The sequence below is a fragment of the Lissotriton vulgaris genome, chromosome 7, assembly GCF_964263255.1.
Source record: "Lissotriton vulgaris chromosome 7, aLisVul1.2, whole genome shotgun sequence".
NCBI classification, from domain to species: domain Eukaryota; kingdom Metazoa; phylum Chordata; class Amphibia; order Caudata; family Salamandridae; genus Lissotriton; species Lissotriton vulgaris.
In genome coordinates, this window is record NC_141695.1 from 389113948 (window position 1) to 389135325 (window position 21378).

Here is a 21378-nt window from a genome sequence, read left to right on the forward strand (position 1 = left end):
AAGTACCTGGCTAGTGGGTAAAAAGAAAAAACTTTATTCAGTACCCCTGGCTGGTGCTGTTAAAAAATGTGCAAAGGAACGAGGTTTTCTGTCTTAATTAGGGACAGAACCTCTGGTGTGCGGCGACATGTTTCGGTACGGGTGTACCTTCTTCAGGACGGGGCACAACTCCCAACCCTACTCACGTTTTTCTAAGAAAAATGGGTTCTGTTTTATTTAAAAAAGGGATTACACTCGTTAAAGACGGCTACAATGTGCCTACAGCGGTTCTCTATTACATGTCCTGAAAAAAGAAAAAAAAAACCATTAGGTTTGGTTACCATATAGGGTTGGCTCAGACAGGTGCCCCAAACAGTTCATTAAACCTGTAAAGGAAAAAAGACATACAAAACATATAACACACACAAACATGTAAGGTACACTAAGGGTTTTTGTTTTCTGTGTTTGTTTTCAGACATACTTGTGGTCTTAGTTGACTACTGCCTCATGAGCAAATCCTGGACATCAAAGTAGGTAGGTGGATCCACAATCTATGAGGATAGAGGAGTGGAATCAGTGCTGTTGTATTTACTCTAAACGGAATCGGACCTCTGTAGGTGCAAAATGATGGAGTTAAAAAGTGAGTAAATACAACAGCACTGATTCCACTCCTCTATCCTCATAGATTGTGGATCCACCTACCTACTTTGATGTCCAGGATTTGCTCATGAGGCAGTAGTCAACTAAGACCACAAGTATGTCTGAAAACAAACACAGAAAACAAAAACCCTTAGTGTACCTTACATGTTTGTGTGTGTTATATGTTTTGTATGTCTTTTTTCCTTTACAGGTTTAATGAACTGTTTGGGGCTCCAGGTGACTGCACCTGTCTGAGCCAACCCTATATGGTAACCAAACCTAATGTTTTTTTTTTTTTCTTTTTTCAGGACATGTAATTACATGTACCAGAGAACCGCTGTAGGCACATTGTAGCCGTCTTTAACGAGTGTAATCCCTTTTTTAAATAAAACAGAACCCATTTTTCTTAGAAAAACGTGAGTAGGGTTGGGAGTTGTGCCCCGTCCTGAAGAAGGTACACCCGTACCGAAACATGTCGCCGCACACCAGAGGTTCTGTCCCTAATTAAGACAGAAAACCTCGTTCCTTTGCACATTTTTTAACAGCACCAGCCAGGGGTACTGAATAAAGTTTTTTCTTTTTACCCACTAGCCAGGTACTTTTTAACTTATCACTACACCTCCCACTCACATCCAATCCCTTCACTTGCACTCAACACACACCACACATAGTCTGATTTGTCAACGCTCCCGCGTAGTCGCAGGTCGAAGCGTGCCGCATCCCCTTAGCGGGGTGCGAAGACCCCAATGATGAAGCATGACACCAAGGGGCCTGTTGGTGTGTGAGGGGTATTTTACACAACACTGAGTGTCCCCCCCTCTTTTCCCCTTTTCACACAGGTAGTAGGATTCTTCTTGTTTATTTATCAGTGCCCGTGGAGTAGGAATCCTACTTTATACTCTACCTCCCTTCTTTGTTAAGTATAATATAACATCCTCCAAACACCTGGGTTGTCTATAGTGCGTTATCGAGCACCTTTATTGGCTCCACACAAATCAAATAAAAATTTACACTTGGGGGCATGTGCAACACAAATCGTATTTGGTCTTACGCCCTGCTATTTCTACTGTTTTTCAGTCCCTTTCTATGTTCTTGTGATAAGGATGTATATCTATTTTTACTCTACTCCCTCCCTTAGATTTAAAACCCTTTTTAGGTCGAGCCTAGCTTCAGCGCGCATGCTCTGCTTTCTCTGTGAGGCATGCTGTAGTTGAGCATTCTGTGGAAGCCTCACCTTCTCTCCTCCCATATTTTGGATTGGCTGGTGTCATTGTCCTTGGTAAATGCTGGCTTCCGATTGATAATGAGGCTTGTTAGTCCCTCCTTCTTACCGCCCTGTTGCCATTTGTTACCTCCCATGAGGACTGGATCTTTTACTTTTGGTGTTACCAGGTCTCCTTCATATAAGTCTGTAAGCACTTTTATTTTTATTTTTTTTATTTGCAGCTCGGTCCGCTTTTACTTTAGTGGCCGCACAACTTTATTGAATTAATTTGGCGCGAGGACCGAAAGGGAGCGTTCATACTCACTAACCTAACAAGCATTTGCAATGCTATAGGTCATGCATTTAAGCACGTTTGAGCTATTGACATTGCAAATTACAATGCCTTTTATTTTTGTTTTCATTTTAAAACATAAAAGGAATTATCATTTACAGTGCCAATAGCTTAAACGTGCTTAAATGCGAGACCTATTGCATTGTTTGTCTTTGTTTCGGTTTACCATGCTAACCAAGATTTTGTAGTTCTTTAGTTTTACTGGCTGGTTAATTTTGTTGCACTACACGCGCTTCGATGGCTCTTCAGGATTGAAGTATACTTTGCACGTCGTCTGGGCTTTTCACCAGAGCTCACGCAATTTTGGTGCCTGCATGATCTTTTAGCTTGTGTCTCAACTTGATGTCCTACTGGGTCTAACATCCAGTTTCACCTGCTGCTGTTAGTGATCCCCAACACCTGAGGCTTTCTTTAGGTGCCCCTCTCTCTGTGCCCTTTAGTGACATGTTTTTAGTTTCATAATGTCAGATTTTCTTCAAATTGTTTATCCAGGGCAGTCTGATGCTGCGCCCAAGGTCACTTATTGAGTGCATTTTGTCCAAACCCTTTGAGGCATGACCTTCACTTTCTCCCTTCTTATCCGTTGCAATTGGGGCTGATAATCTGTTGGCATTCTACCCGAACAATCTTTCAGAGCTTGGTTTCCATTGCCCTGGCAAGTGACTGAGGCATGACTAGATTGGCCAGCTTTCCATCATCACTTTGCAGGACATTGTAGCAGCATGTACACATTTTGCTTGCACTGAGACACTTTACGCACACAGGCGCAACAGAAAACATTTATTGGGAAACTGGGACTATGAGTTGCGTAGCACATTTTTGTGGTTTAATGTCATAAGCCTTCCTTGAAATAAAGCCCTTTTCAGAAGATCTAATTTAGCTGGTTATTGAACTTAGAGTCCAATTACTGCTCTGTACAGCGTTTGAGTTCCAACCCTATTACCACCTCTTGGAGTAAGCCTTAATTGCTCACTGTTTGTATCTTTTGGAGAGGCAAGTTGGCAAAAATATAAATAGCTGTCATCCAGATGGAATGACATAGCGTTAACACCTTAAACGCCAATGGTAAACCACTGTATCCATGATTCATATTGCTCAGTAGCCACCCTACAGCCCCAGGACCTAAAAAAAGGCTTCCAATCTACTTGTGCCTTGTTCCCATCCAGTGGAACATTTGGGGAGGGCTTTGAATCAATAAATAACATGTTGAAAGGACCCTTACAAGGAGGCAATGGTGCTCTCCCTGTGCCTCTGTCCCTGAACTGAAACTGTGTGCACCTTTGAAGGAGGCTCTATGGAAGACCTACATGGCAAAGGCATAGTAACAGCATATGCCCACAGCATTTTTTTTCTTTCACCTATCTAGTGTTACATGAAGGTGTTCACATTGACTGTTTGCATCTCTGAGGGCCACCGTGTCCCAGAAGCTGCATTCTGCATGACCCCTTCAGTGTAGCACCTCTTACCTCCCAGCCAAAATGAGCTGTAGACATCCTACCAGGTGGGGGTGCAGAAAGTGGGGCATCTGGTGTCCCACTGTGAAGTGTGTGCAGCAGGGCAGACTACTCAAATGCAGGACAAACCTGAAAAAAGTTTGCCACCCTAGGCCTGACATCCAGTTCAAAGGCAGAATTAAAAGCCTTTTAGGTCTCGCCTAGTGTTGCAGCGCGCATGCGCTGCTCGCTCTGCGAGACATATTGTGAGAGGACATTTCAGAAGGGAGCTTGAAGCCCGGCCCCTCATTTTCATTGGATGGCGTCATCGTTTATGGTAAACGGTGGCCTCCCATTAAAAATTCGGCTTCTTTGTTACTGCCCTTTCGCCTTTTTGGGTGGCCCATCTGGACTGGATCGTTTGCTTCACGGCTGTCGTGAAGCAATTTCTTATCGAACATAGGCGTGTTATCTAAACAAGTCGTGAATCAAAGGATCCGGTCTGGATTGGCCATTCCAAAAGGAGACAGGGCGGTAACAAAGAAGCACTGTTTGGAGAGCTTCTTTTATTAGTGCTCCCTTAGCGCCGCGATATCGCCTCTCGCCATCTGGGGAATTGCAGAGTGTGGCGTTCCATGGAGGCAGAAACCCACCCCACCGCCTGGACACAAAAGCGCACTTTGCAAAAAGAGAGCCCCGTTTGCTACCAGCAAGTCTGGTCGCAGTTTTAAAGGGAGCAGCGTGCAGGCATGCCTGGTCCTGGTAATTCGGGTCGCCACGGACAGAATACACACCAGTAAATGTGTTCACACAAATCGTGCAGTACCTCATCTTATCACCGATGTATCCTGCCCCAATTTAAGGCTCCGCACTCCCACCCCAGCCACCCACCGCTAAGAAAAAAAGCACACACCAACATGACTGATATAAATTACTTAACTAATCTCAAAACACCGTGTTGGGGGCATTTCTGAGAAGAGCGGTCTCCAGTGGCCCATGTTAAGTGCTTCGGATAAGTTATTGCCAGTGTCCGGCTGCCCTACAACTTGGAAACTGGATGGTGTGTGTATGTGTATGTGTATGTGTATGTGTAGGGGGAGGGGGTAGAGGAATGCCTAAGGGGGACTACAAACAAGGTTCCGAGGTAACTATCAGTTGGGTAAAAGGCTCATCCAGACACAATCTCACTCACAGAATATTTAAAGTGTTGTAATGTTTTATTTGTGTGCACAGTTTTCTATAGCACGAACATGACCCGAAGGTATTGTGGCGCTTTACATGAGCACCACGTAAAGCGCTCCAATGTTTATGCTTAATCGAGCAGCGTGGGCTACAAGATTGACTAGAAGGCTTGGAGTTAATTCAATATAAGTTTGGGTGTCGCAGCACCCCACTTTCAGGGTAAAACTTAAACTGAAAAGGAAAGCTGGAGAAACGAGAGAGAGCTTGGGCTGAAACAAATCCCCTCTGTGGAGGCGCACCGCTCCCCCCTTCCCTTCCGCACCCCCCTACAAAAACACAGACTTTAGGCCCCTAGGAATTTGTAAGTCAGAGAAAAAAGACTGTGAAAGCCACGGAATCCTCATTGGAAGAAGATGTCTTTTCAGCTTCAGTGCTAAAGCCACAAACCCTGCGCTTACCTAGAACCCCTCCCCTGGTCGACTCTGCAACCAACAGGCACTTACTTCTGTGTCCATCCTCAAACCACCAAATCAAAAAAGCGCTTTTCCCCGCACCAGCCCTCCTCCGGACTCATCCATGCCCTTGAGCCCGATTTGCAAATCCTATAATAACCCTCTTACCAACCCCAGAACAAACCCGTCCAAGAGCCCCATTCCTGCACCCTCTTCCTATGCGCGGCCCTCCTCTGGTTCGCAGAGCCCTCCCAGGCCAGGAAGCACGTGGATTCTCTGTACATGTGGATTGACACTCACCAAGCCCGGATCCTTATAGTTTCTCTTGTTCTCTTGTTCTCTTGTTCTCTCTTTCTCTCTTTCTCTCTTTCTCTCTTTCTCTCTTTCTCTCTTTCTCTCTTTCTCTCTTTGTCTCTTTCCCTCCTCCCGTGGTCAATTCCCCCCCAAAAATAGCAGTGTTCTCTGCAGCATGCTTGCGTATTATCGTATGTTTTCAGTGTTCAAAAGGTGTTCACCATAACATTTTGCTTATCGACTTATCCGTTTGCATTGCTCCCTGCAAGCCTGTCTCCATGTCTTTCTGACTGCCTGCCCGATTTCCACCCAGTGTCATTTGTGCACCAGTGAAACTGCATGTCTTTTCAAATATAGTGGCACTGTCAATGGAAAACGTGCTGTCTGTAAAAGGCAGTGCGGTACATACCACATCATGCTTTATTAATACACTTGCGATTGTGCGATCCAAACTGCACCACCAGCCACATAGCACATGTCTACCGCTCGCTCTTCTGCTGGATCGGTGTGGTGGCTTATTTGCGCTTTGTGTGACCTTGGATTTTTCACGATCCCCATTACTTGGGGGATGCAACACTGATCCACTCCGCAACTCGTTCCATCACCACTGGCATAAAGTGATCCGGTTTGAAGCATGCCTCTTGGAGCGCGACTGTCAGGGAGGGGCTCGGCATTCAAATGTGAGCAGCACAGAGCAGCACATGTAATCAGAAAGCAGCCTTGGCAGTGTGTTGTCTTCAAATGGTCTGCTCTACTTTGGTGTGTGTGTTCGTGCTGGTCAGTGAAACTTGCATTGATGCCAGTACTGCACAGGTTCTTTGTACCGGTACTAAAGTTATCTATACGGCCTGTACCTGGTCTGTCTGTGACTACATCTCATCCGCATTTTAGCCGCATCTGCTTCACGGCTGTGTTGTAAAAGAATATGGAGTTTCGAGAGAGAATGCACTATAGTACAAATGCAATAGATTTCGCAATTACAACAAAGTGAGCTATTGCCATTTTCAATTACACATTTGATTTTTGCTTCATGAAGGTCAAAAAAACAAACCAATAACATTTTCAATGCCAATAGCTCAAAACAATGTCATTGCGAGGCCTGTTGCATTGTAAATGCTTGTTTCTTAGGACGTGGGAACTGCTTTGGTGCAAGAGGTGTGCATTCGGGGTTACTGGGCTCCAGTCTGCCAGTAGGGGCCCGCTTACCTCTGTCCCGAGATAACCTTACTATTTGACCCAATACTGAGCACCCAGTGCAACTGTTTTGCACATGACTTTTGAGGGAGATAGGCAGAGCTATCAAAGTCCAGCTCGTGAACATGGCGTAGGTCAGAGACTCTGATATTGACACAATTCAGTACGTGTTAATGCAGCGGAAAAGCTGCTTGCAAGATGCTACTAGTTACGGCCTACTTTCGATGTTCTTCGATTGTCGGCGTTCAGTTGAAGCCATGTTGTTCCCCTTTAGGAATGATACCAGCAGCCCTGATTGTTGGCCAGAGTGTGCCTTCTCTTTTGCCGCCCATTCTCTCTCTCTGCCCTGCATATGTTGGTGAAGCTTAGAGCATGCTGTGCAGGGAGGCAGACGGTTTCATTCAGGCAAGGTAATCTTTGCTGAATGTGCCATACTATGAACTTGGATCACATGCACATCTTTGCCTCTCTTGCCCCCCCACATCACCCGTCACCCGTCCCCCTCCCCCAACACGGCAACACACCGTAGAGAGCCCACTCTCGCAAACCAAAGAGGATGTTTTTAGGTTGGGTCTTTGGGTGGCTCACCAAGAGGGCACTTGGTTATTGTTTGGGAACTTTTAAGAGCCTCCAATGTTTGCTTACTGGAATCCTCATTTGGGTGGGGGCACTGTTCAGGGTGCAGAGACCACTGGAAGTGGCTTCGATTAAGAGAGCGAGCCCTTTCAGTGATGTGTTGCTTAAGTTTTCGCCAACTGGACAGGTCCCCAAGGCTTTGAGGCTCATCCCATTACAGAGGATGCACTCCATGTACATTTGTGATTGTTGTATTCACTGAGGCGAAAAATCTATAGATTATTGCCACAAATTGAACCAAGCTTTGCCATTGGGTTTATTGTGCTATTGCATGCAGCGTTTGCACATTAGAGCAAGACTGACAGAAGAAAGTCATCAAGGAGAACTATAGTTGTAAAGAAGCCGCTTCTGCAGTTCAGTGCAAGCAAGCTAATCTTGTTAGTTAAAAGATGAATACTCCACTGGATTGAGCAAAGATATGCTTGACAAAGTCAATGTGCGAGAAGTTGGTTGAAGAAAGCCAGTGGTCTAGTTGTTACAGAAGGTCGGTTTGACAGCAATGCTGTCAAAATTCCAACCTAATCAGGGCATAAATTCATGCTTTGCAAGGCCATGCCGGTAGCTATTTCTGCCTCCGCACAGGTCCAACATTAGTGGTCTAGTAAATGTTTGTGTTAACTTTCTCCCTGGCCATCAGTCCTTGTCAAGGCGAAGACACCTGGGCAATGCCATGATCAGGTGGATGGTCCAAAAGGGTATGTTTGCCCATAAACATAAAATAGTCTCAGTAGCACAGGGTTCTTCAAACTGTGGGGTGCGCCCCCCTGGGGGGGCGCGGCACCAACCCTGGTGGGGGGCGCGCGCTCCACTCCGATCTTCCCTTTGTGCCCGTTCCTTTGTCTGGGTGATTCTCCCAGGAGGGGGCCAATTCATGGAGTCGACCGCTTTGGCTGCAGTGCAGGCAAGGAGTCTCCTCTGCTAAAAACGAAAGAAAACAAACCGACACGCTTTCAGCTTTAGCAGAGGAGACCCCTTGCCTCCCACTGCAGCTGAAGCTGTCGACTACGTGAATTGGCCCCCTCCTGGGAGAGTTAGCTCTTCCCAGAAGGGAGAGCAGGTTTCCGGAGAGGGTTTGAGGCACGGGCGGGGTGGGCTTTGGCCCAGGGCCCCAGCCATTCAAGGGGGGGGTGGGAGTGAGGGGAGGGGGGGGGGGGGCGGGAGTCCTTCAGTTATTTTGGGAAGGGAGGGAGAGGTTGCAATCCGGGTTTGGGCCATGAATCGTGTGGGGCACCGAAGTGTCTGTGTTCAGGGATGTCGGTCTGCAGATTCGAATTTGAATCATCAAATGTGTGAGGGATGTCTGGTGGAGGGCCACCAGACGTCCGTTATGTTGCCATGTGGGTGAATAGATGTAGTGGTGTAGTGGTGGAGTGGTGGAGTGGTGGAGTGGTGGGAGAGAGGATGGATGCATGAGCGGATGGATGTGTGTATGGTTGGAAGGGTAGATGGATGGGTGGAGGGATGGATGGATCAGTGAAATGGTGGATGGATCGATGGGGGGGGTGCATGGTGGACGAGTCGGGGGGTGTATGGATGAGAGAGGTGATGGATTGATGTATTGATGGGTGAAGGGGTGAGTGGATGGATGGATGGATGGATGGATGGATGGATGGATGGATGGATGGATGGATGGATGGATGAGTGAAGGGGTGGATGTGGGGATGGATGGATGGGTGATTGAGGAGGGTGGATGGACGGATGGAGAAGTGAAGGGGTGGGTGAGAGGTCGATGGATGGATGGATTGATGGATGGATGGATGGATGGATGAATGGATGGGTGGATGGATGGATGAATGAATGGATGGATGGGTGGATGGATGGATGGGTGGATGGATGGGTGGATGGATGGATGGGTGGATGGATGAATGAATGGATGGATGGGTGGATGGGTGGATGGATGGATGGGTGGATGGATGGGTGGGTGGGTGGGTGGGTGGATGGGTGGATGGAGGGGTGGGTGGATGGAGGGGTGGATGGATGGATGGATGGATGGATGGATGGATGGATGGATGGATGGATGGATGGATGGATGGATGGATGGATGGATGGATGGAGGGATGGATGGATGGGTGGGTGGGTGGAGGGATGGGTGGGTGGGTGGGTGGGTGGAGGGATGGGTGAGGGGGGAATGGAGAGAGAGGGGGAGGATAGATGGATGGATGAGTGAGGACATGGATGAATGATTGGCAGAGTGGATGGGCAGGTGTGTGCATGGATGGGTGAGGAGAGGAGCATGGAGTTGGATGGGTCAGAGTACATGCATGAGTGGGGGAAGGGTGGAGAGCGGGATGGATGGATGGGTGGGTGGATGAATGAGTGGGGGGTTGAGTGGGTGGACGGATGAGTGACTGGGTGGATGGAAGAGTGGGTGGGGGGATGGGTGAAAGGGTGGGTGGGTGGTTGGATGGATGGATGGATGGATGAGTGGATGGATGGATGGATGAGTGGATGGGTGGATGGATGGATGAGTGGATGGATGAGTGGATGGGTGGATGGATGGATGGATGGATGGATGAGTGGATGGATGGATGAGTGGATGGATGGATGGATGAGTGGATGGATGGATGAGTGGATGGATGGATGAGTGGATGGATGGATGAGTGGATGAGTGGATGAGTGGATGGGTGGGTGGGTGGGTGGATGGAATGGGTGGGTGGATGGGTGGAGGAGTGGGTGGGTGGAGGAGTGGGTGGGTGGAGGAGTGGGTGGGTGGATGGGTGGAGGAGTGGGTGGGTGGGTGGGTGGGTGGATGGGTGGAGGAGTGGGTGGGTGGATGGATGGATGGGTGGAGGAGTGGATGGATGGATGGGTGGATGGGTGGGTGGGTGGGTGGGTGGATGGATGGGTGGGAGAGTGGGTGGATGGATGGATGGATGGGTGGAAGAGTGGGTGGATGGATGGAAGAGTGGGTGGATGGATGGAAGAGTGGGTGGATGGATGGAAGAGTGGGTGGATGGATGGAAGAGTGGGTGGATGGATGGAGGAGTGGATGGGTGAGTGGAGGAGTGGATGGGTGAGTGGGAGGATAGCTTGGGTGAAGGGGTGAGTGGTTGGATGGATGAGTGGATGGATGGATGGATGGATGGATGGATGGATGGATGGGTGGAAGAGTGGATGGATTGGGTGAGGGGATGGATTGGGTGAGGGGATGGATTGGGTGAGGGGATGGATTGGGTGAGGGGATGGATTGGGTGAGGGGATGGATGGATGGATGGGTGAGGGGGTGGATGGGTGAGGGGGTGGATGGATGGATGGATGGATGGATGGATGGGTGAGGGGGTGGATGGATGGATGGATGGATGGATGGGTGAGGGGGTGGATGGATGGATGGATGGATGGATGGATGGATGGATGGGTGAGGGGGTGGATGGATGGATGGATGGATGGATGGGTGAGGGGATGGATGGATGGATGGATGGATGGGAGAGTGGGTGGATGGATGGATGGATGGGTGGAAGAGTGGGTGGATGGATGGAAGAGTGGGTGGATGGATGGAAGAGTGGGTGGATGGATGGAAGAGTGGGTGGATGGATGGAAGAGTGGGTGGATGGATGGAGGAGTGGATGGGTGAGTGGAGGAGTGGATGGGTGAGTGGGAGGATAGCTTGGGTGAAGGGGTGAGTGGTTGGATGGATGAGTGGATGGATGGATGGATGGATGGATGGATGGATGGATGGGTGGAAGAGTGGATGGATTGGGTGAGGGGATGGATTGGGTGAGGGGATGGATTGGGTGAGGGGATGGATTGGGTGAGGGGATGGATTGGGTGAGGGGATGGATGGATGGATGGGTGAGGGGGTGGATGGGTGAGGGGGTGGATGGATGGATGGATGGATGGATGGATGGGTGAGGGGGTGGATGGATGGATGGATGGATGGATGGGTGAGGGGGTGGATGGATGGATGGATGGATGGATGGATGGATGGATGGGTGAGGGGGTGGATGGATGGATGGATGGATGGATGGGTGAGGGGATGGATGGATGGATGGATGGATGGATGGATGGATGGATGGATGGATGGATGGATGGATGGATGGATGGATGGATGGATGGATGGATGGATGGGTGAGGGGGTGGATGGATGGATGGATGGATGGGTGAGGGGGTGGATGGATGGATGGATGGGTGAGGGGATGGATGGATGGATGGATGGATGGGTGGGTGGGTGGAGGGAGGGAGGGAGGGAGGGAGGGAGGGAGGGAGGGATGGGTGAGGGGTGGATGGAGGGATGGATGGATGGATGGGTGAGATGATGGATGGAGGGATGGATGGTGGATGGGTTTGCAAGTGGTTGAAGGGGGTTTGGATGTGGATGGGGCACAGATGGCGGGATGGAATGAATGGTGGGGGAGTTGGTGGATGACATGGTGTACATGATCCATGGGGAGGGTTGTGATGACTTCCTTTGCCTTGGAGGATTGTGTTTTGAGCTGTGTGGTACGCCTCTGTCGTTTCGCCACACCCACTCACAGACCTGCAGTTTGCTAGGCACTCTTGTTGTGTTGAGCATTGTTTGCCGGATATGGCCCGTGGTGTGCACGTTGCAGTCGATCATATGGTGTGCCGGATTCCCGAGGTTTCGGTCGGGTGGTGGGGGGGCCCAACATCTGGGGGAATTCAGCTGGGGGGGCTCAACCTGGAAAAGTTTGAATACCTCTGCAGTAGCAGAAGACTTATGGCTAGGAAGGGAGTATGCTGGCCCATCATCCTTTGAGTCTTGCTTTTCTGGTGCATGGTTTTGCCACTTCTGTACCTTGCTGTCCTGCACTATGGAATATGTTGCTGAATTGTAGGTTAATTTATATGGATCACATTGGAACTAGAAGTCTTGACTATTTTTCAGTTATTGGGACTAAATGAAAGGTCTATGATGTCACTATGTTATATATCGTGCACTTTCATTTATTTGTGTCCTGCCTTGTTGACATTTGTTTTTGGTCCCATCACCATTTAATTAGTCCATTTCTGCATGACTAGGTACTTGTATTGTGCAACCCTAGCTAATACATTATCATGAGTTAATGGATGATTTAGAATGGCTTACAATGAGGGAGAAGAGGTGGTTGTTTGCTTTCATTCAGAGTAGTTAGCTGAAGAAGTGGGTCTTCAGATAATCGAACTGCAAGTTAATTGGGGCAGTTGAGATATAAGGTAATAATGATTCAAACAACATGTTAGTGCTGCAAAGAATGGACGTTGCTATTACACAATTTGTGTTATTTAATGTACTGATCTTAGAAAAATTGAAGGCTTAGTCTGCTTTGCTGCGGTTGAAACTTATTACCTGTCTTATCGCCACATTTGCCACAGTGAATGCTCAATTAGTGAAACTATCCTGGTTGCTTTTCTTTCTCCAGATACATCGAGAATAAACCAGTGTTATCTGTTTTATTTTTTTTTTATGTATTTTGGTTTCTTTTTCAATCCTATGGTGGGTCTGTTCTGTCCGCTTGTTGTGCTTGTGTGTTTTTTTGGGGGGGGTTTGTTGTTGTACTTTCTACACCTTACATTAAGTGGTGCTGTTTCTGGTCTTGCTGATTTGTTGGTGATTGAACTTATGTACTTCTTCAAGATTGGGAGTAATTATCGAACTTCTTCAGGCCTTTCGTAAGATATTCTTCTGAAATGTTGGCTACCTTTCATGGAGGCCACTGGGGTGTCTGGGAGACCATGGAACATGACATTTCCTCTGTCTGTAGGAGAAGAAAGATTTGGACTTTAGTCCTTAAGCCTGTTTCAGGGAAGAAAGGCTTAACTTTTCTTAAGCGAGATAGCCTGTGCCGTGCAGTTTTGGCTTTCTACGTGCTGTGTTCTGTGAATGAGAGTTCAGTGTTGTGGGCGATTTCTTGAAATTTTGATAACTATCCACAGGGGAATAAAGCTATGCAGTATTGGGTTTGAGGTGGTTTACTAGTGAAAACAATGAATTTATTGGAGTCTGGGTTATATGTATGCTCTTGACATCCTGTTTAGGATGACCTTAAGACTGATTTCAGCTGCTGAATGCTATTAGCAATGTTGTTTTTTAGGTACAACTACAGAATCCTGGGATATTGATGAATTTGTTGGTGCATGAGATGACAAGGGTTTCCTGTAGTGCTTGAAGATAAAGGGACATAAGATGGAGCAATGGTGTACTCGACAGGTGTTTGAGAGGATCTGGGATCTTGAGTTTCCCTTCTAGATGAATTGATGGTAGTTGGTGCTGTAGGATGTGAACCACTGTAGGACTCCTTCCCTAGTGTATGGGTCTCTACTTGGTGGTTGACTGTATCAAAGACAGCTAGTAGAAGTAGTAAGACTGAGGCAGGCAAGACTCTTGCAGATGAGCTGGAGTGCATCATCTTTTTGGATGATTATATCCTCCATGCTGCAGCACTGTCTGAAGTCAGACTATTAGTCCAAGAGGAGGTTGTTCTTTCTCATCTGGCTTCGGAATTCAATGAAGTCTGCTTTCTCTATAATCCAGTGAATGGGTGGGTGATGGGGCTTTAGTTGGCTTTTAGAATTGTCTTGATTCAGGGCTTTTTATTTAAATAATTGGAGCGTCTTATCTGTTTGAGGTCGTCTGGGAAGAGCGAGGTATTGAAGATTTTAAGGAGGGCCTATATTTTATACATCCTTTTGTTGCTGTATTGTTGTAAGACTCTTTGCTGACCAAACCATCACAAAAACAAACTTGATGCTCTGTGACAAAGGGGTCCTATGCCCATGTCAACACCAGTGCGCTCATACTTACTTGGCCTCTATATAACAACTTATCTCTGTGTCCCTTCAGTACCTGCTGATCTGACTCCTGAGGAGCGGATGGAGCTGGAGAATATCCGTAGGCGGAAGTTGGAGCTGCTGGCTGAGATACAGAGATTGCGGGACGAACTGAGTGACGCAATGAATGAAGTGGAAGGACTTGAGGCCAATGAGGGCAGGTAAGATCGTACATAATTTTAAAAGAAACAAGGTGGTAACGTTTATGAGAAGAGCAAATAGACGGGGGGGGTAGGGAAAATGAATAAAATGGAGGTGTAGGAGGGTGACTTTGATTTACATACAGAAATTTAGTGGGGTTCTCTCAGACCTTGTCCTAGAACTGCAACTTTAGTTTGGTGCATTTTCACGCAAATGCTAAATATCGTGTCAGCCTGGCCCACTTTTCGAAAGTGTACTATAGTCTGATGTCTGAAGCACAAATCACTGCGGTAGAATCTATGATGAGCTCTTGACCCGTAGTTTGCACACAGCAATGTAATGGCCGCATGCTCACTACAGCGCATGCCAGAAGCAGGCCTGCAGTTGCAGCGAGGACATAAATATCCCACTAATGGCTGCACTGAGTCTGTATATGTTGTAGTGTCTGGGGTGAACCAGTAAAATAGAAAACGTTGAGCACCTTGCTTCCTCCATCAACTCCTTGCATTACCCCCAGCCAACTCCTTGCATTACCCCCAGCCAACTTCACTCAGTTTATTGCATAATACTGATCAGCCGTTATGTTTCTTCCTTTACAAATTTGCTGACTGTGCTTCCAGCACTCTGCAACCTAATACCCTCTCAGTACCTCTGTCCTGCTATCCTTTACACCTCTTGCCCTCCTCACCTTCTTGATCCCATGCAGCTACCCCACTCACGCCCTCTTACCTGTCTGCTTGAATTCACCCACTTTGTCCCACTCTACTCCAAACAAATCTTTCTTCAACACACTATCCTGCCTATCTCCATGAATTTGTCCCTTTACTCACCTACCATGCATGTCCCACTCAATTATATGGCCCATTTTCCCCCCCAAAAAATGTATATTTGAATTAAGCTATTTCTTTCTTTTGCTCTTTAGTGATTCTTTTTTTAGGTTGAACTACCATAGCTGTCTGGTTGAGAGAGACATATTGTGGGGTTAACAAAATCATAAAGGCGCTTGTAGCCCTTCTATTGCTTACCATTGGTTAGCTTTACTGTTACTTATTTGTCTACTTCTTATGTAATGGCTTGCCTTGTCCATCTTGTGTCTGTCCCTCTCCTGGAGAATTGCCAATTTAGTTGGTTTCCTTCCACTACTCACTTTTTTTCTTTTGTCGTAAGCATTCCACAAGAGTGCATGGTTTTTCCAGCTCTTTCGTCAGCGTGCTTTTCTGTCAACCTTGTGTTCTTCCCCCTTGTGTTGCTTTCTCGCTTCTGTGCTTCTTCATTGCTCTCTATAGGCCATTTGCTTTTCTCCGCCCCATCAGGCCCTCTTGTTGCTTGCCCCACCCAGGCCCTCATTGTTGCTTGCCCCATCCCTGCGCCCGGCGTGGCTTGCCCCACCCCTGCGCCCTGTTACTTAGCCCCACCCTCTTAAAAACAGAACCGCTTTCGCACTTTTTTCATTTTACCTAACCAACTCTGCGTTGTAAATAAACAAGTGGGTGTCATTTTGTAGGTGCACCCATAGCCCCTTTTAGGTCTCGCGACCTATCGATGTGCGCAAGCGCATCGAGCGGAGCGAGAATTCAAGTGGCGAAAACATCGTCAAACCAAAGGGCTTTCAGCCCCGCGGTTTTCATGCAGTTCACGTGAACCACGTGATTAAACATGCACGCGCATTCAGGGCCAGCCCAGCACATCAAAGGGCTTCTCCTTTCAGTTTCCCGAAACGGCTTCTCCTCACCTAATTAGGGGAGGAGAAGCCCTTTGATGTGCTTCATACCAATGCGCTTCACAGTCATTCCTAAGTCAGTACTCTGCCTCTGCCCAAGACCTGCCTTCTAACACTTTGAGCCTCGCAGGCAGGCCGTGGCCAATTGCTGCTTGTTTGTATTTGCTTCGGCTGCCATTCTTTATCTTCTTGGCTTAGCGCGGTGTCCACGTCCCTGTGTCTGCTTCATGGTGTATGCGTTTTATTTATTTATTTCATTTGTTGCCACAACTCTTAGCGGGATGGCATAAGTCCTCAGACTCCACGATCTGCTCATGTGACATGGTTGCTCCACAAGACGCTTTACACATTACACTCATCTGCCTGAAGTGGGAGAGCATATGTCATAAGTACATATGTCCTCTTCTTTTGCCTCTGAGTTTTAAACAAGCAAAGCTGGTCCTTCTGTAATTGCAGTTTCACTTCTAATGTGTGTTGTTATTTATCATGATTTTTAGCTGAGGTGTATCACGCTCGACAACTCTTAGCGGGATGGCATAAGTCCTCAGACTCCACGATCTGCTCATGTGACATGGTTGCTCCACAAGACGCTTTACACATTACACTCATCTGCCTGAAGTGGGAGAGCATATGTCACAAGTACATATGTCCTCTTCTTTTGCCACTCAACCACGCAACGCCACTCAACCACGCAACGCCACTCAACCACGCAACGCCACTCAACCACGCAACGCCACTCAACCACGCAACGCCACTCAACCACGCAACGCCACTCAACCACGCAACGCCACTCAACCACGCAACGCCACTCAACCACGCAACGCCACTCAACCACGCAACGCCACTCAACCACGCAACGCCACTCAACCACGCAACGCCACTCAACCACGCAACGCCACTCAACCACGCAACGCCACTCAACCACGCAACGCCACTCAACCACGCAACGCCACTCAACCACGCAACGCCACTCAACCACGCAACGCCACTCAACCACGCAACGCCACTCACACACGCAACGCCACTCACACACGCAACGCCACTCACACACGCAACGCCACTCACAATTCTCTATCACGTTTGGTGTGAGAACAAGTTATTATTCAGATGTCCCCCATTGTCTTGTCCTGAGGAGACCCATATTTCTGAGGGTCGAAACGCAGTCGACGCCATAAGGAATTGAACCAACAATTAGTGCCTAGGATTGTGTATAGACACTATAAATAACTCATTATCAATATTTTGCTCATTTTCCTTCTAAATTGTTATTCTATGAGAAACCATTGTGCTTACACTTAATGTATGTTGTGTGTATATTTGTTTTTTGGTTTCATATGTACACTTGGGACACTGTGCACTTTTCCTTTTTTGTGCTCACATGAATATGTGACAAGCTGAATATAATTGTGTAATTTTGCAAATTGTGTTTTGAAATACATAAACAGTATTGAGAAGTCTCTAAAATTGTTGGTGCAGCCCCTTCTTTTTTTGACATCCCTGTTAGCCCTTTTATGTTTTGAAATTGCTATTAAGCTATACACTGAATGATATACCATAGTATCATACCACAGGAGCCGTTGTTCTCCTGGTACGCAGCAGGGATAGTGTTTTTGGAAATAGTCCGGTTTCATTTTCTCACCTTCACTGCGGATAGAGAATTTTAATATTTTTGCTTTACTAGAGTTATGGAACTTCCTCTTAATTTGAACCGGAAGGCTTCTTTGTATTTTATGGCAAAAGACTAACTTTTGATTATCAGGAGCTGTATGTACGAACACATTTCCCCATAGACACAGAATGGGTAAAACACTTTCATCCATCTGGTTCGTGGTTCTGTAAGAAGTACATGCGGTTGGTTTCTTGAGTTCCTCTTGCAATCTTCAGAAGCCCATCCATTTTAAATGTGTAGTGAGAATAATGGAGACTAATGCCCTACTTAGAATTTCTGGGCTTCTGATTGAGTTTGAGAGGCGTGCAGTCACCATGCTAAAGCATCACCCAGATAATAATAATGTGTACTTCCCAAATGTAGAAACCATTCAGTTTCTCCAGTATTGGGGTGTCTTTCATAGATTCACATGCCTGAATCATTCCCCGTCGTCGGAATGGGAGTCCCACGGTACATAAAAAAGCAATAATATGCCTATAGAAAAACCAAAACCTTGGTAATAACAAACCAGGAAGTAAAGTAGCCCTACGCTACAGTGTACAAAACTTCCACACTCATGACTATCCTAGTCATTTTGTATAGACCAAACTGCAGCCAATCGGGCGACAGCACCCACCAGAATGTTCTCCTCAGAGGCTCAGGCTCTCAGATTTTCTACCGCATGTCGTGTGAAGGGAGTCTCCCTGAGCTCTGCTCAGTTTCTTCTTACTTTGGTTGGGTTTTTTACCTTCTAAAGATGTCTACTTCAAGATCCCTCTTTAGGGCTTGTGATTCTTGTGGGAAGCTGAGGCTTTTTAAGGAGGATCCTCACAAGAAGTGTGTATATTGTTTATACCCAGATCTTGAGGTAAAGGAGTGTAAAATCTGCCGAACCTTTCCTCCGAAATCCCTCCGGGACAGAGAGGGTCGTCTTCTCCTGTGGCTCCAAAAGATCAAGGAACAGGATAACCCCGTTTCTGAGGTAGGGAGTATAGCCTCTGGGTCTACTATGTCCTCTAGAAAGAGGAAGGCTGAGGTTGAGAAGGGTTCTCCTGGGGCAAAGGTGTTGAAGAAAGCCAAATCCTCTCAGGATCCTGGTGGGCCTTCTACTTCAAAAAAGGCTTCTCCACCTGTAAAATCTGGTCCTGGTACGCCCCCAAGGAAAACTGGAAAATCATCATCTTCCAAGGCAGCTTCTCATAAAATTTTACCTCAGAGTAAGACTTTGTCCACTTCAGCGTCGACGACAGCTCCACCGTCGACATCTCTTCACGTCAGCGCTTCTTCAACATCTATGGTGGAGTGGAGAAGTGTGGCTCACCCGTTAGAGGAGGCATACCCTGATGCAGAGGTCCGACCCGGGACCAGGGTTCAATCCCCGACGCGGCAGGGTCTTGAGCTCAAAATGTCCACGGACTCGATAATTCTCGCTCGGTGCCTACTCGAATCATGGGCTCACACTCCGCAACTCTGGGCAATAGCTTGCTTAATCTCCACTATGGCCCCACCGCGATGAGATGCCTGGCTTTCACCTTGGGGATGCCTATTAGGGGTTATCTTGCAGGGAAAAGCCCGGATGGGTTCCCAAAGCAAGCGCCTTGAGACCTTACGGTGAAAGGCGCTATATAAGATCGTATGATTATTTATGATGGTGACATTCTCCTCACAAAGACCAGCTATGGTGGGGTCTTCAGCCTCCTTACCGTTGGCGCTGGTTCACGTATCAATTCGTCCCATCTCGTCGACGAAGATAGTGCCATTGATCGTCGACGCCCCTCCGTAGACGAAGATCCTAAAGGTACCGTCGACGAGTAATTCGTCGTCGACACAAGCATTGACGACTGTCATACCGTAGATGAGCTCAGCGTCGACAAAGATCACCCTGCCGTCGACGAAGAAATCGCTCCCGTCGACGACTTACTGTCGACGAAGAAAATACTCCCTAACAGCTCCATCTCCATTAAAATTGCCAGAGCAGTTGTTAGACTCTGAGGAGGAAAAAGAGGAATCCTACGAGGATGAAAGATTTCGTGCAGCCGGAAACCCATCTGAGCTGCCTATAAAATACCGGGATGAAGAAACTGAAGAAGAGGAACAATTCCTTGAGCCTTCTAGTCGGGCTCATGCGTCGGTGCCTTCCGCGCAGATGCCATTGGATCTACTACATAACCTGCAGTATATGTTGAGTGATTATTACCGCCGATTCCCACCTTCAGAATCAGGTGATTCACGCCTCTCAACGCCTATGCCACAAACATCTACTGCACCATTAAGACCACCAAGACAATCTTCTCCGCTGCCAACTTCAGAGACACAACCTACAATACCTCCCTCGCCAGTACCATCTCATCACACCCAGGATGATGTTACTTCTGATGAGGAAAGAGAAGAAGGCGAGGTAGACGACAAGTCAGTACTGTCGGAGTGGGACGACTATCAAGCGCAAACTCCTTCTCCAGCTGGTCCACCTGCGGCGGACGCTCCGCCGGTAGACATTGCGACTTTTCATCAAATTATGAACAGGGCAACAAAAAGGTTTCTTATCACCATGGAGGCTAAACGGGATGAATGCTTCCTATATCATTTCAAGGATCTACCGCAAAGACAAGTGAAGACCATCCCAATAATTGACTTTATTGGGAAGGAGGGTTTGAAGATAATGGGCACGCCACACTCTCTGCCGGCAGTTCTACCTCGAGTAGATAAAAAAATATAAGGCGCCTCTCACTTCACCGGCAGGCCTTATTGGTCAAGCTGAAGCAGATTCAGTTGTTGCCCAGGCGGCCCCGAGGAGGGCCAGAAATCCTTCTTCGCAAATCACTGCTCCCCAGGATAGGGAGGGAAGACGTCTCGACTCAATAGGCAAAAAGGTCTCGACTATAGCGGCAACTACTGTCCGTGCCACGAACGCCCTAGTAATTCTTGGGAGGTATGACAGGCAGATGTGGTCAGACATAGCGCCTTACATTGAGAAGCTTCCGGAACCTGAGAAGTCTGAGGACAAAGATTTTGCACGAAGGTGAAAGTGCATCTGCTGAAATAATTGATGCTGCAGTGGACATGGCGGCTACAGGTTTTAGACAGCTGGCGGGTGCAGCTGTTCTGAGAAGGCAGGGATGGCTAAAATCTACATCCTTTCACTGGGAGGTCCAGTCTAAGATCATGAACATGGCCTATGATGGAGAGTTCCTTTTCGGGCAACACGTGGATGAGGCTTTACAAGCCATAAAGAAGGACACGGAAACAGCACGATCGCTAGGAACTCTACAATTCCGTAAGTCTTCCTTTCGTGGTGCAAAAGGAAGATGCAATTTCTCAAACAGAGGAGGTTACTCGCAGCAGCGTTCATATAACAACATGCAGGGTAACCAAAGATACCAACCGTACAGACAACAGACGTACGGTCAGAAAGGAAATAATTATTCCCAGACAAGGAGGAAATCCTCTTATCGAGGAAGAGACACCAACAAGAGCAAATGAGGAGTACAACCTGCCACCACCTCTACCCAAGCCAAATTTACAAATTGGAGGAAGAATATCTTGGTCCAAAATTACTACGGACAGATGGGTCCTGGACGTTGTGTCCAGGGTCCACATTCTAGAATTTGTCAAAGCCCCTCCAAATTCTCCCCCAAAGGGTCCACCGCCAGCTCATGTCAATGAGCTGTTCTCCCAAATATAAACCATGATTCGAAATGGAGCAATCTAAAAATTACCTCGATTGCAAAGAGGGAAAGGA

At 47.6% G+C, this 21378-nt stretch overlaps 1 protein-coding gene across 1 annotated transcript in view; it reads left to right on the plus strand.

Annotated features, from left to right (window-relative positions):
- Positions 1 to 21378, plus strand: part of CYTH2 (cytohesin 2) — a 299904-nt gene that overhangs the window by 83887 nt on the left and 194639 nt on the right. The window contains exon 2 of the mRNA XM_086930339.1: positions 14144 to 14291. Within this exon, the coding sequence (XP_086786465.1) occupies positions 14144 to 14291 (148 nt within the window). The remainder of the gene's footprint in view (positions 1 to 14143; positions 14292 to 21378) is intronic.